Source organism: Nelusetta ayraudi, unplaced genomic scaffold (assembly GCF_046127955.1).
Source record: "Nelusetta ayraudi isolate G7.1 ecotype Tasmania unplaced genomic scaffold, CSIRO-AGI_Nayr_v1 ptg000028l, whole genome shotgun sequence".
Classification (NCBI taxonomy): domain Eukaryota; kingdom Metazoa; phylum Chordata; class Actinopteri; order Tetraodontiformes; family Monacanthidae; genus Nelusetta; species Nelusetta ayraudi.
The window spans coordinates 3009728-3024853 of record NW_027466078.1 but is presented as its reverse complement, the minus strand read 5'-3'; the positions used below and the strand labels follow the sequence as shown (position 1 = coordinate 3024853).

General features: G+C 45.8%; 1 protein-coding gene across 4 annotated transcripts; it reads right to left on the bottom strand.

Moving 5' to 3' along the window:
- Positions 1 to 12371: 12371 nt before the first annotated feature.
- Positions 12372 to 14855, bottom strand: LOC142891121 (uncharacterized). Of its 4 annotated transcripts, none has more exons than XM_076030485.1 (8): positions 14532 to 14855; positions 14095 to 14400; positions 13457 to 13702; positions 13284 to 13382; positions 13093 to 13179; positions 12972 to 13000; positions 12700 to 12738; positions 12374 to 12607 (listed from the first exon to the last, which is right to left on the bottom strand). In XM_076030485.1, the coding sequence occupies exons 1-8, from the start codon at positions 14734 to 14736 to the stop codon at positions 12506 to 12508; spliced, it is 1113 nt and encodes a 370-aa protein (XP_075886600.1). In that variant the 5' UTR covers positions 14737 to 14855; the 3' UTR covers positions 12374 to 12505. The 4 variants fall into 4 exon arrangements, with proteins under 4 accessions (XP_075886605.1, XP_075886600.1, XP_075886601.1 ...); XM_076030486.1 differs by having other exon boundaries at positions 12384 to 12607; positions 12694 to 12738; positions 13093 to 13180; positions 13324 to 13382; positions 14532 to 14854; XM_076030484.1 differs by having other exon boundaries at positions 12417 to 12607; positions 12694 to 12738; positions 14532 to 14853.
- Between the last annotated feature and the right edge of the window lie 271 nt (positions 14856 to 15126).

Below are 15126 nucleotides of genomic sequence, written 5' to 3'. Positions count from 1 at the left end.
ATGTTTAATCCCAACACATACCTTCAAGCTAAGCTGTCACCAACCCTGGATAAGGCATCAGCCACAATATTATCACCCCCCTTTATGTGGTGAATCTCAATATTGAATCCTTGTAAAATTAAAGACCACCGCATAAGGCGATTGTTGTGGTTGCGCATACGTGAAAGGAAAACAAGTGGGTTATGGTCTGTGAACACTCGAACTGGGGTGGAACTAGATCCAACATAAACTTCAAAATGCTGTAAGGCCCACAACAATGCTAGGGCCTCTTTTTCAATGGTGCTGTACTGAAATTGGTGCTTACAAATTAAAAAAAAAACAAAAAACAGACGGGGTGATCAACTTCCTCATGATCCTCTTGTATCAGGATGGCACCCGCACCATGCATACTAGCATCCACTTCAATTTTAAATGGCCGTGTGAAGTCGGGTGCGGCCAACACGGGGGCGCTACAGAGTAACATCTTTGCAGCTTCAAAAGATTCCTGGCAAACATCAGTCCACACAAATTTCTGGGAAGGACTCGTCAAATCTGTCAGCGGTGCAACCACGCTAGCAAAATTTTTGCAAAATCCGCGGTAGTAGCCGCACATCCCTAGGAAGCGGCGGAGCTGCCGCCGTGTCACTGGCATAGGGAAATCGAGGATGGCCTGCACCTTGGCCGCTAGGGGGCGTACTTCTCCCTGTCCCACCTTTTTACCCAGGTATGTGACGACTGCTTTCCCAAACTCACATTTAGCTAAGTTTAGAGTTAGTGAAGCCTCCCTCAGGCGAATGAAAACTTCCCGCAAAGTACTCATGTGCTCTGTCCAGGTGGATGAATACACAACAATATCATCTAGGTAAGCTTCACAATTTTTTACACCAGAGAGTACTGTGTTTACGAGTCGTTGGAAAGTAGCAGGAGCGTTCTTGAGTCCAAACGGCATGACTGTGTACTGCAGGAAGTGATCGGGGGTAACAAAAGCGGATATTTCAGATGCACGGGATGTGAGAGGCACCTGCCAATATCCCTTTAAGAGGTCAAGCTTGGTGACATATTTCGCAGAACCCACCCGATCGACACAGTCATCTAACCTGGGGAGAGGAAACGAGTCTGATTTAGTCAGAGCATTCAATTTGCGGTAGTCAGTGCAAAACCTGGGAGTTTGATCTGATTTTGGCACTAAAAGAGAGGGAGAGCTCCAGGGGCTGCTACTTGGTATAGCAAAACCATTTTGGAGGAGATACTCTACCTCCTTGCTCATTATGGCTCTCTTAGTGGGATTGGTCCTATAAGCGTGCTGTTTAATTGGTTTGCTATCACCAACATCAATATCATGTCTTAAGACAGTGGTCTGGGTGGGTTTGTCACCAAACAGCTGTACATTTTCATTAATTAGAGCACATACATCACCTGGTGCGGGCATACTCAGATGGAATAAATAATCATCTAGCCGCCCCAAGATTTTAGAGTTCTCCAGCCGGGCTGTTGGTGCCGTAACCAGCTGGTCACGCAGTCCGTCCTCCTTGGGACAGTACGCTGGAACTACAGCTACTGGAAGAACACAGGTTAACGGGGCTACCGTATGCTCACTTACAACGGCAGCCTGACGAGTGATGTACGGCTTCAGCATGTTGATGTGACACACCCGGGACTTCTTCTTTCTGTCTGGTGTTTTAAGCACATAATCAGTATCGCTTAGTTTCTTCTCAATTTCATAAGGACCACAAAATTTTGCCTGCAGACTAGATCCCACTAGAGGCAACAGGGCCAGAACTTGTTCACCTGGACTGAAGGAGCGGCAGACGGCTTTTTTATCAAAGCGCTTTTTCATATCACTTTGTACACTAGAGAGAGCATCGCGAGCCAGCCCAACTGCCGTGTGCAGTCTTTCTCTAAAGGTGCTAACATAATCTAACATAATCTAAAATGTCTTCACCCTCTGGCTTCCAAAGGTTCTTACGTCTCGCTCCTCCACCCCTGTGCTGCCGACAGCCATCACGATGCTAACTTTGAAGATCAAGTTGAGAGAAAAAAGATCTCTGATGTTTGTGAGTGGCAGCTTTTCTCTGGAGTCTCTGAGGTGTTTAAACATGGAAAACAGAGGAGATCAGTTCAGCTTTCTGAAAGCGGGCAGCCTGGAGAGCATCTCTGCCTGAAGACATTCAGCTGCCGTCTTCTGAGAAACTGAGGCGTGATATCGGAAGAGTTTTTTTGTTTTAAATATGACATCATGACAGGAAATTGCAGTTCAGTGTGAAACCAAAGCCAAGAGAGGAGAAATGACCTCAGCGCTGCAGGAGTCTCTTCATTTCTGTCTCCACTATCTATTCTACTAAACTGCAGGTGTCATTGTGTTGTGTGCCTCTCTGTCATCTGCCTTCATAAATTAGACAATAAAATACAGAATTTTGCAAAATTTACTCCCATGCCAAAGCCTGTTCAGTCCAAATAGGCTTTCCGTAGGACTGTGTTCACACGTGTGCTGTAATAAAAAAAAAAGACATTTAAGATGAGTCCCGTCTATGAGCCTGTCTGCTTGCAGTGGCCAAAGCCCCTTTGTTGAGCCACTCCTGCCGTTGCGACGTGTGGAAGTGTGAAGATGTGCGCCCAATACGCAAAGAAATATCAGGGAACGGGAGTTAAATTTTACAATACTGTGTGGGTTTATTTCCATATATCACGACAATAACTCATCCCATCGTATAGCATTAATCACGATCAAAACTCAATCCTGCAGTAACAAAAATAGCGAACCCAAAACTGATCAATGCAAAACACAGGGCACCGTCGAAAACTGTTTGATACCCAATCAGCAGCAACACCTGCTACTAGGTTCACCTGGCTCAAATGGACTGCCTGGTCTGACCCAATACAGCCCCCTACAGGCTTGGCACAGAAACATGAAAACAAAAATAACTAAAGCTGCAAGCAGCGTTTGCGCGACTGAGCCGCCGTGGCCGACGCCGACCCCCGACCTTTGCCGATGCCTGCAATTGACCCCCGTCCTCTGCTGATGCCCCCGACATCTGCTGACTCTGAAAGAAGTCTTATTAATCATAAGTCTGTGTATGCACATGATGCAGATTTTTCACCTCCATTTTCTTTTCTTTTTTTTGGAAGACTGTCAAATGTAAAATATAGGCCTTGATGAGACAAAGACGTGGATGTTTGAATGACGTCTGTGTAGCACTTTCCTAAAGGAAACTGCAGCAATTTATGTGTGTGTTGAAAAAGAGGGAGAGAAAGAGAAAGGCGTTAGGGCTCCCAACTAGGAAGAGCAGAGTTTGCTCCGCTCGGGCCGCTAGCTCCGCTAGCTTTGCAACCTTGGAAACATAAGCTGAGAACTTGTCCATTTCAGCGTCTACATTCTTTGTAATGAAGGTCCGGTCTATGTCATACTGAATTTTCAAGCCCGTCGGACTTGCGCTTTCTGAGCCTTGTATTTTGACTTTGTTCCAAACAAGTGACAATAGCTCACTTCCGGTTTGTCTGGGGTCAAAGGTCAGCATATCAGCAAATAGCTGCTGTTGTACCTTTAGGCATGCTTTCGGCCTCTCCCCCTACCCACTTGACTGATTTTGATCTTGACTCCTGGACAGATCATTTTTCTGGTATTTTAAAATCAACATTGGATGATCTGGCCCCTTATAAAGTAAGAATGAAAAAGCAGGATAGATCAGCCCCTTGGTTTAACTCCTCTATTCGCAAATTAAAACAAAATTTGCGAAGGCTGGAGAGAATTTGGCTTTGGTCAAAAACAGCTTCATCCTTCACAACTTGGCAGGATTGCTTTAGGTCCTATAAAAGGCCCTGCGTATGAGTAGAACTTCCTACTATTCTGCTCTTATTGATGCCAACAAAAATAACCCAGAATTTCTATTTAGTACAGTTGCTAAGCTGACGAGGAGCCCTAATTGTGTTGAGCCTTGTGTCCCTATTGGTCTGTGTGGAGGGGCAAAGTGGCCTCCCCACGAAAAAGGGGATCTGGACCGACCGGGTTGAGGTGGTGGAGTTGAAGGAGGAGGCAGGCAGCATCAATTGCAGGAAGAAATAACATTTATTCTTTTAACCCCAAAAAAACCCATAAGTAAAGCAGCAGGAGACAGCTTCACATTCCCCTAGTCTCACAACAGACTAGTCAGCTCTCCCTTCCCACACCAAAATGAGCGCTCTTTATAGAGGGCAGCAGCATATGGCCAATTGGGCCACCCCACTAACCGTGGTGACATCGACCATAATGAACATTTCAAAACAAAACAATAACACAAAGAAATACACCCTTCAATAAACAGAACACAATCCCCCCCTAAACATACAAACCCTTAAATACAAATAAACCCCACATTTTCCACTTAATTATATATTCAAACCAAAAACCAACACCCCCCCTTACGGCAATGGGCTACTCCCGACGCCGACACCCTGCTCACGGCACACGTTCCTCCGCCCCAAAGCACGGCTGGGCAGAAAAACAGTATTAAATACAAAATAAAAATCCCCTACACAACCCTGTGTGTGTGTGTGTGTGTGTGTGTGTGTGTGTATGTGTGTGTGTGTGTGTGTGTGTGTGCGGGCGCGTGCGTACGCGTAAAACAGCGTCTCTTTCGCTCGCTCTGCCGCGTGGGCAACGCCACGCCGCCGCGTCCTCGTGGGGGAGACAGTGAGAAGGGGAGGCGGAGATCGCTCACAGTCTGTCAAGCAATGACTTCATGAATTTTTTCCAGCAAAAAGTAGAAGATATTAGAACTGAGATTAAGAATTCTTTGTCTTCCACTGGTCGCATAGCAGATCTTTTTCAACATAATAATAATAATGGCATGGATATGCCACATAATATGTAGTGTCCTTCTCAAACTGTCTTGGGTCTGTCTCTCGTGAATAAATCCAGTCTGGTCCAAATGGATATGAGATGGCAAAAGTCCTTCAACTCTCCTGGCCAATATTGACATATAAATTTTATAGTCTATATTTAACACTGATATCGGTCAAAATTGTTTACAATCTAATGAGTCTTTACCTTCCTTTGGGATTACTGAGATTATGGCTTGTTTCCATGAGGGGGGAATTTCCCCATCTTTAAGTGCTCCATTACATAACTGGCAAAGTCTTGGAGTTAACTGTTCCTGGAAAGACTTGTACCACTCGGCAGTGAAGCCGTCTGAGCCTGGGCTCTTACATGGTTTGAGTCTTGATATTGCTGCCTTGACTTCTTTTTCCGTGATGTCCGCAGTCAGGGTTTTATTTTGTTCCTGTGTGATTGTGGGAAGATTTAAAGAGTCCAGAAAACTCCTCATCTCTTCTTCATTATCCAAATTTGGATCAGAATATAATTCCTTACAATAATTTTCAAAAGTTTGTTTAATTTGGTCTGGTCCAAATTGGATTTTCTTTTTTTAGTTTGGGGGCATCTTATCTTCTTAATTGTGGCATCTGCCTGTTGTTTCCTCAGTTTATATGACAACAGTTTCATTGCCTTACTTCCAGCCTCATAGTGCCTCTGTTTCAGGAAAACCAGTTTCTTTTTAACCTCTTCTGAGTATATTTCATTCATCTCATTTTGTATTTTTTTTTAATTGTTACATCCTTGTTAGTCCCTGATCTACTTTAATGGTTTTTTTGTAATTCCTTGAGTTTAGTCTGCAAGGAACTAAGCTTCTCCTGTCGCCCCGCTTTTTTTTTTTATTTTTAGCAAAGATGAAATAGAAATTATTTTCCCACACTTCTCCATTGTTGTTTTCATTGAAATAGTCCTCTATTTCTTTTCCTAGGTCTGTTTTTAACTGGGGGTTATTCAGTAAACTCGAGTTCAGTTTCCATAATGTAGTTTTTGGGTTATTGCTAATTTTAATTGTCATTACTATTGGTGAGTGATCAGACAAATCAATGGTTCCAATATCACATGACCTGATTCTACAACGTTCTCTCTTAAATGTAAAGAAGTAGTCAATCCTTGAATAAGTCGATTGAGGTGCAGAAAAATAAGTATCGTCACGGCCTGTCGGATTAAGCTCCCTCCAAACATCTATTATGCCGATTTCCTTCATTATTGAGTTTATTTTCTTAACCATAAGTTTATTACTTCCTAAATTAGAGGTGGAATATTCCATTTTTGATAATCTTATATTCATATCTCCTCCGCATATAAGCACACCCTGAGCTTCAGTAGACATCAAATCAAATAACTTTTTTTATAAAATGTCCAATCACTTCCAGGTGGAGAATATATGCTAAAGAGAGTCACCATCAGCCCATCAATCCTTCCTGTTATCATTACATATCGACCCTCTTTGTCTTTCACCTCTAAAATATGTTCATATTGAACCTGGTTTGAAACGAGGATGGCTGACCCTCTTTTATGTCCTGATTTATAGGATGACTAAAATACATATTTAAAGCCAGCCCTTTTCACTTTTGCATGTTCAACTTCAGATAAATGTGTTTCCTGAAGGAATGCCACATGAGTACCCTCCTTTTTCAGTTTTGACAATATTTTAGCGCTCTTAATTGGATGAAGTATTCCATTCATATTGAAGGAGACCACTTTCAAAGTATTAGTCACCAGTACCATTACTAAGGTTTGTTTTACAGGTTACAGATTGGGTTAATGTGACATCTCCATTTCTGCTCTGAACTGCAGTGAACACAAAAAAAAAACATTTAACCTTGAACATGGGTAGAGATAACTACAATAAGAACAATACAGACACAAGAAATAGACTTCCACTGTTAGGGAAGCTCCAGGATTGAGGGGAAAGCCTGATTCAACAAAAGGGCCCCTCTTTGAAGTTATAAAAGATACTTCAATTGGCATGACAGTACCTTATCATGGCAGTCTTTCCACCAGTCCACTCCCCCATTATAATCAAGCCATCTTATCCCAAGCTAAAAGTCAGTTTTATAGGCAACGTGAGGCACGTGGGGAAAAGAGGAGAAAAAACAAAAACAAACCCTCCCCCAATATAATTCTGTTTTAAGTCATTAACATATTATCAATTCACCTGATTAAACTGTAGGAGGTCAGACAAATTAGGACCCTGACTTAAGAGTCAGGACTCCGGAGGATCGTGGCGGTAGATACTGAGCTTCTGCATCTGCTCCAGGTGTGATGCTCCTGGACGATGTTTGTTCCCGACCAGCTCCCACGCCGTGGTACGAGATTTAGCAGGGCCAGGTTCATCTTGATCGATGGGAAATCCTCTTTTCCGCAGGTCATCTGCGGCTTCTCTTGCGTCGTTGTAAATCCTGGCTCCTCCGTCCAAAAACACCTTAAGCTTAGCAGGTGGGGGGTATGGAACCGCACGCCCTTCTCTTTAAGCACCTTCCTTATTCCTGCATACGCTCTTCTTTTCACAACTATCTCTGTCGGATAGTCGTGATCAAAATAAACTCTTTCGCCTATGTAAAAGATCTCCTTCTTCTTCCAAGCAGACGACAGGATCAGATCTTTAGTTGTGTACTCCCGGAAGTTAATTATTATTAACAGGGGCTCTCTGTGGTGGTCAAGGACCCAGAGCTCTGTGACAGTGCTGTATTTTCAGGTCGAGCTCGTTGGGGACGTCCAGCTCTGACTTCAGTTATTTGGCCACAAAGTTCATCATATTATTTTCTTCCTCACCTTCTGGTATTCCGAGCTTCTAAATCCGTCATCTTTTGTGTTCTTGTTTATGCTGTATTTTTCGGAGCGAATCCTCCAGGTCCTGATTGCGCTCCTCCAGCTCGGCCACGCGCTTCTCAGCTTCCTCGACTCGGGTGGATGTGTTTTTCAAGTCGCCTCTAATGTCTCCCAGAGCCTGGTTAAACTTGTCTCGGAGTTCATCCGTCATCTCCCTCCTCACGTCGCTCTCTGAAGATAGGGCAAACAAGAATAAAGTGAACAGAGCGTATAAAAATAACCTAATAACCTAAAATAGTGCAAAACAGTATAAAGTAAAAAAGTAAATAAACAAGAGCCTGTACAGAGAAAAACAGTGAAAAATATGCGCAGCTGAGTAATTATTGCACGTTATAAATAGATGGAGGGTTATTGCATTTAGTCCGGTTTGGGGAGGTTATTGGTGTTGATTATAGAGTCTGACCACTGCCGGAAGAAAGGACCTGCGGTATCTCTCCGTGAGGCACCGCGGGTGAAGAAGTCTGTCACTGAACGAGCTTTCCAGTGTTGTTAGGGTCCCCTGCAGGGGGTGGGACGTGTTGTCCATCAGAGAAGATAGTTTAGCTATCATCCTCCTGTCAGCCACCACCTCCACAGGGTCCAGCGGGCAGCCCAGGACAGAGCTGGCCTTCTTCACCAGCTTGTTCAGTCTCTTCCTGTCAGCAGCAGAGATGCTGCTTCCCCAGCAGACTACTCCAAAGAAGATGGCTGATGCCACCACAGAGTCAAAGAAGGACTTAAGAAGAGCCCCCTCCACTCCAAAAGACCTGAGTCTCCTGAGCAGAAAGAGTCTGCTTTGTCCCTTCTTGTAGAGTGCAGTAGAGTTGAGTGACCAGTCCAGTTTATTGTTCAAGTGGATACCCAGGTACTTGTAAGATTCCACAATCTCAATGTCCACTCCCTGGATGTTTACCGGTGTGGGGGGGGGGAGCTTGCGTCTTTTGAAATCCACCACCAGCTCCTTGGTCTTTCCTGCGTTGAGCTGGAGGTGGTTTCTCTGGCACCAGACTGCAAAATCCTGGGTCAGTTCTCTGTACTCCGTGTCGTCCCCATGGGTGATGAGGCCAACAATGGCAGAGTCGTCAGAGAACTTTTGCAGATGGCACTTCGCTGAGTTGTGGGTGAAGTCTGCAGTGTAGAGAGTGAACAGGAACGGGGCCAGAACCGTACCCTGAGGGACCCCCGTGCTGCAGATGATAGTGTCCGACTGACACCTCTGAGCCCTCACGTACTGCGGACGATCAGTGAGATAGTCCAGGATCCAGGCCGTGAGGAGGTCGTCCACTCCAGAGTGCTCCAACTTGCCCCTCAGAAGCAGCGGCTGGATGGTGTTGAAGGCGCTGGAGAAATCAAAGAACATGATCCTCACAGTAGCCCCAGCCGTGTCCAGGTGAGAGAGGGCTCTCTGAAGGAGGTAGATGACAGCGTCATCCACCCCGATGCCAGGTTGGTAGGCGAACTGCAGTGGATCCATCGATGGTCTTACCAGGGGTCTCAAATGACCAAGAACCAGCCTCTCCAGGGTCTTCATCAGCTGCGATGTCAGCGCCACCGGCCTATAGCTGTTGAAGTCCTTTGGGTGAGGGGTCTTTGGCACTGGTACCAAGCAGGATGTCTTCCACAGCTCTGGTACCTTCCCCAGTCTCAGGCTCAAGTTGAAGATGTGTCCCACTATCCCGCACAGTTCCTCTGCACAGGATTTGAGGAGCCTTGAGCTTATGCCATCTGGACCTGCAGCCTTCCTTGCCTTGCACCTTCTCAGCTGTGTCCTCACCTGGCTAGTTGAGAGGAACAGGGGAGCACAGGGGGTCTGGATGCAGAGTGTTGTTGAACAGGGGTCAGTTGAGGTGGGGGGAGGGCCAGTCACAGTTACAGTAGGTAGTGGGGGTTGCAGCAGTGGTAACTGGACAGGGGGTGGGGTGGGTGACTGGTCAAATCTGTTAAAGAAAGTGTTCAGGTCGTTCACCCACTTTAGATCCCCCTCAGACTGGGTGGCAGGTTCCTTGTAACCAGTGATGGATTTCAGGCCCTTCCAGACTCCGCAGACGTTGTTCTGCTGCAGCTGTTCCTCCATCTTCATCTTGTATCTGTTTTTGCCCTCCCTGATCTTCCTCCTCAGCTCCCTCTGCACAGTCTTTAGCTCCTCTTTGTTGCCCGACAAAAAGGCCCTCTTCTTCTCCTTAAGCAGAGCCTTTATGTCGGGTGTAATCCAGGGTTTGTTGTTTGGGAAACACCGTACAGTCTTGGTGTGTACGATGTTATCCACACAGAAGTTAATATAGTCCGTAATGCAGTCAGTGAGGCTGTCAATGTCCTCCCCATGAGAGTCACTGAGTTCTTCCCACACCGTTGTGTCGAAACAGTCTTTCAGAGCCTCCACAGACTCCTCAGACCATCTCTTAACAGTGCGTGTGACCACTGGCTGTCTGCGGACAAGAGGTTTGTACACAGGCAGGAGACGTACCAGGTTGTGGTCAGATCTTCCCAGGGGGGGGAGAGGTGATGAGCTGTATGCCCCCTTGGTGTTAGCATACAGTAAATCCAGTGTTTTATTGTCCCTGGTGCAGCATGTGACATACTGGGTAAATGTGGGCAGAGTGGAGGACAGAGAGACATGGTTAAAGTCCCCAGAGATGAGAAGAAGGGCATCAGGGTGCTGTGTCTGCAGCCTGCTCACGGTGGAGTGGATGACGTCACAGGCCGCTTCAGCGGTAGCAGAGGGGGGAACATACGCAGCTATCGCGATAACATGCGAGAATTCCCTTGGCAGATAGTATGGCCTCATGCTAACCGCTAACAGCTCAATGTCCTTACTGCAGAGTTTCTTCTTAACAGTGATGTGCCCAGGGTTACACCATCTATCGTTGACAAACACTGCCAGCCCACCTCCTTTCCTTTTTCCGCTCTCCTTTGTCCTGTCCGTCCGTAGAAGATGAAATCCGTCCAGCGTGACGTTCGTGTCCGGTGTTAGCTCCGTTAGCCATGTCTCTGTAAACAGCATGATGCTACTCTCCCGAAATTCCCTCTGGTGCCGGGTCAGCGCCGCTAGCTCATCCATCTTGTTGGTCAAAGATCTTACATTCCCCATAACGATGGATGGAAGGACAGGTCTGTAGCGTCTCTTCTTAGCTCGCAGTGCTGCACCGGCACGTCGTCCCCGTTTCCTTCTCTTCAGTTCGCGGGGAAGATCAGGCCTCGCACCGGTTAGCATCGACATGCCACGGGATGCTAACAGCTGGTCCCGGGTGTAAACAATGCGGCCATGGTTACACATGGGATCCCCGAGCACGCTCGTAACCAGAACGAGTAGAAACACCAGTGCTATCGTAGCCAGTTTGGTATCCATGGTCCTTATACTTAACAAAATAAGACCAGACGAACAAATAAATAAGAAAATAAGTAGAAAGAAGAATAAATACTAAAAAAGATAGCTGCTGCAACAGTCGCCACTCGAGCAGCGTCCTGCTCCTTAACCGGAAGTCCACGTTGTCGTCAAACGAAACAGGGTCAAACGACCTGGCAAGCGACCCGGCGGATAACACCACCTTTTTTACCTGCCGCACGGGATGACGTTGAGCGTAACGTGCGCTAAATCATAATATCGCACCCGTCGCGGCAATCAAATGCGGCATGGAGAGAGAGAGAGAGAGAGAAAAAAAGAAAAAGAAAAAGAAAAAAAAAAAACGTCCGACGGGAGCCGGCTCCCAATCAGGAGCCGGCTCCGTCGTTCGTGTAAAAGAGCCGGCTCTTAGAGACGTTTCGTTCGCGACCGACACATCACTAGTATTCTGTGTCTCGGGGAGAGCGTCGGGGTTAGTCTGCCATCTTGTCTCTGTGGTCACCGGAAGTCCTGGATGATTTCAAACAAGTAAAAATAGCTCACTTGTGGTTTGTCAGGGGTCAAAGGCCAGCGTTTTACAATGTAGGTCTCTATCCAAGGAATGCGTGGGTCTTTGTCCCGTGTCGTTTCGACCTTCCTAGAGGGCGCTAGAGGCTTTTTAATTTTTGCGGCGGGATTTTGAGAAATTCTTGGTCATTTTTCAAAGTGCGTCGACTTTGGAGGGCCGTTGCACAAAAACAGTTTGAGTAATCAAAACGAAATAAGGAACTTTTTGTAATGAAGGTTCAGTCTATGTCATACTGAATTTTCAAGCCCGTCAGACTTGCGCTTTCTGAGCCTTGTATTTTGACTTTATTCCAAACAAGTGACAATAGCACACTTCCGGTTTGTCTGGGGTCAAAGGTCAGCATATCAGAAAATAGGTCTGGATTGCCTGCACGTGTGGGTCTTGGTCCCATGTCTCTACGACCTTCCGAGAAGGAAATAATTTCTACGCATTGCAAGACATTTTTAAAAAAGTGATAATAACTCACTTTCTGTTTGTTGGGCAAAAATGTTAGAGCGTACGAAATGTCGGGCTTGAAGAGACGAACGTGTGATATTTTCCCCCATGTTTTTACGACCTTCCTAGTGGAAGCTAGGGCCATTTCTAATTTTGGATGCCTCTAGGGGGCGCTAGAGAGACAGATTTTGCCATGTTGTCTTCATTTTCTTAAAATGTACACCAGATTCTACCTGCTTAGGAATTTTTGTGATTTTGGTATATGTTAAGGGGGTGAAAATGAGGTTTGAAAATTGTTAATAATAATAATAATAATAATGATAACAATGCAGAAAAAAGATACGAAAAAACAATCAACTCTTCGCCCTGGCGAAGAACTGCTCTGGGGCTCAGTCCCGAATAAACATGGCTCTGACAATGCTGACTGGACACTATAGTTCATGCTTGCCAAGTCAGTTGCGTTGGTGGAGTTCAATCAGCAGAGTGAGTCTGCCTTTAGTCTCCACTGTCCTTCTGTGGAGGCTTTTTATCCATCCAACGTGTTGACGTTGCAGTAGAGGGTGGACTCATCAGCTGCTCCACCAGAGGGCGCAGCTTCACCTCCATCTTCACCGTCTGTCACCTGCACCTGGGTTGGAGGTCAGAGGATGATCATAATCATCATGGTCATAATAATTAGAATTAAATTGTGTGTTTCTATTGTGTGTTTCTCACTCTGACTTTGGCTCCTCTCTTGGTGTAGCTGACCGCCAGCTCCACCTACATCCAACCACACACAGCTGCGAGTTAGTGCTTCCTGTGTGTGTGTGTGTGTGTGTGTGTGTTTGTCCTCACCCTGTGCTGTCAGTGATATTCTATTTTTAGATGACTCAGCTCTTGTCAGTTTGTGTTGTTTTTACCAGTGTTAACAACTCAAAGAACAGTATGTTTTTAAATGACACAAATCAAGTGACTTGAAGTCCAAATTGTGCAAACACACAATCTTCACTCACTGTGTTCTCCTCCTGAAGTTTCTTCTTGCCTTCAGACGGAGACACAGACAGTCAAATCTCAGCTTCTGAATGCAAAGTTCTCCTCAGAACAAAGTTTGATGAGTGGAAAAGATGCTCCCACCTTTGGCTCTCTCCCAAAGTATAAAGTCCACCAGGATGCACATGACAACGACCACAACCAAAACTGCCACAAGGTGGCGCCACCAGCCTGGAACAAGAAAAAAAACATCCTTTGTTTGAAACTTGACTTGTTTCAGAGGTGAATCCTCCAGAGGCTGAAGAAACAAGATCCACCACAGGTGGCTGAATCACCTCCAGGCTGAGGCTCCTCAGAGTTCCCACCAGTGTTCCCAGTGCTCCCAGTGGCACTAGGCCACCTGGTGGTCAGTGTTGGTGTTGTTGCATCATGGCCTGGGCAAAAAGATTTTAAAAATCAGTTTCTCCTTTCATGGCAACAGGTGTGATGATACTGGTCCCAGTCTGACCTTCAGTCTGACGGATGAAAGGAAACAGCTGCACATCATCAGGATAATCACTCCGCACCTCACAGGAGAAGAGCTCCTCCTGGAGTGGCTCCTCACAGTCTTTGCACAATGCTACAGTGTGTTGGCATCTATACCCGGGTTCAGGTTGTGAATAAGGTTTTCCATCATACAGCCACCTCACTTTGCATCTACAGGAACCAAGTGATGTCACATAGCAGGACAACTGAAGGTTCTCAGTTCTGGTCACTGGTGAAGATGGAGGAGAAAAACAACAACATGGTCACAAAGTTCATCCCTGCAGACAAAAGAGACAAACAGCCTTGTTTCCAGGGAACAAAGGTCAAATATTCCTCAGTGAAGAAGCTTCAGGAGAAAATCTGAACAGAAGAAGGAAGGAAAGTTAAACATGGAACCAACAGACTGTTCATGCAATAAACTCAAAACAATGGAAGACAATTACAACTTCTTCAAAACATCTTCATTCAAATCAACAGCAGCTTGACTTTGTTGCTGAGAGCCAATCAAAACGTGGAACAGAATGATAGAAACTGTGTCCTGGAGCTGCTGCTGCCAATGTCTGGCTGTATGAAGAACAGCCACACACACACACACACTATAGATTAGATGTAAATACTCACTGGTAACAACTGACAGATTAATGGTCGCTAGATCTTGCTGTGAATCACTCCATCTGCAGTTGAACTGTCCAGCAAGCTCCTCAGTGATCTTCATTATGTCCAGAGAACAGTCACTGGTGAGAGACAGTTGGCCATATTCTTCTACAAATTGTTGGGAAACCTCCCCGTTTTTAACCAGGAGGATCTTCGTCTGGTACGACCTCCAAGCAAACAGCCAGTTAATACTCCTACAGCTGGGAAGCTGTTGTCCACAGGGTAAAGTAACTTTGTCTCCGTTCCTGACGGCAACAAACTGAGGCTCTGCAACTGCAAGAATAAAGGAAGTGGAAGCATTTCTAGACTGTACTGAACTCAGGATGTTAGAAAGCAAACCTCCTCCTTCTCAACTTGGACACCATCATTTGTGAAAAAGTCTTTGGCAATTTTTCAGCTCTTACCTGTAACAGAGATGATGAGTGTGGCAAACACACTCACACACATCTTCACCCTCTGGCTTCCGAAGGTTCTTCCGTCTCGCTCCTCCACCCCTGTGCTGCCGACAGCCATCACTATGCTAACTTTGAAGACCGAGTTGAGAGAAAAAAGATCTCCGATGTTTGTGAGTGGCAGCTTTTCTCTGGAGTCTCTGAGGTGTTTAAACATGGAAAACAGAGGAGATCAGTTCAGCTTTCTGAAAGCGGGCAGCCTGGAGAGCATCTCTGCCTGAAGACGTCGAGCTGCCGTCTTCTGAGAAACTGAGGCGTGACATTGGATGTTTTTTCATTGTTTTAAAGATAACATCATGACAGGAAGTTGCAGTGCTCCTCCACCCCTGTGCTGCCAACGGCCATCACTCTGTTAACTGTGAAAGCCAAATAAATAAAAAAAAATGTGTGTGGGGTAAATGGCTTTCAGGGCGGTACATCGACAGGGCTTGATGCAAGCAGAGAAACATTTCTCAATGAGTGAAACTTACAGCAGCGTTGCCATGTAAAGTTTTCTTCCGTGCCTGGCTGGCTGCCTCGTTTCTACTGTATTAGGCAAACGCGGACG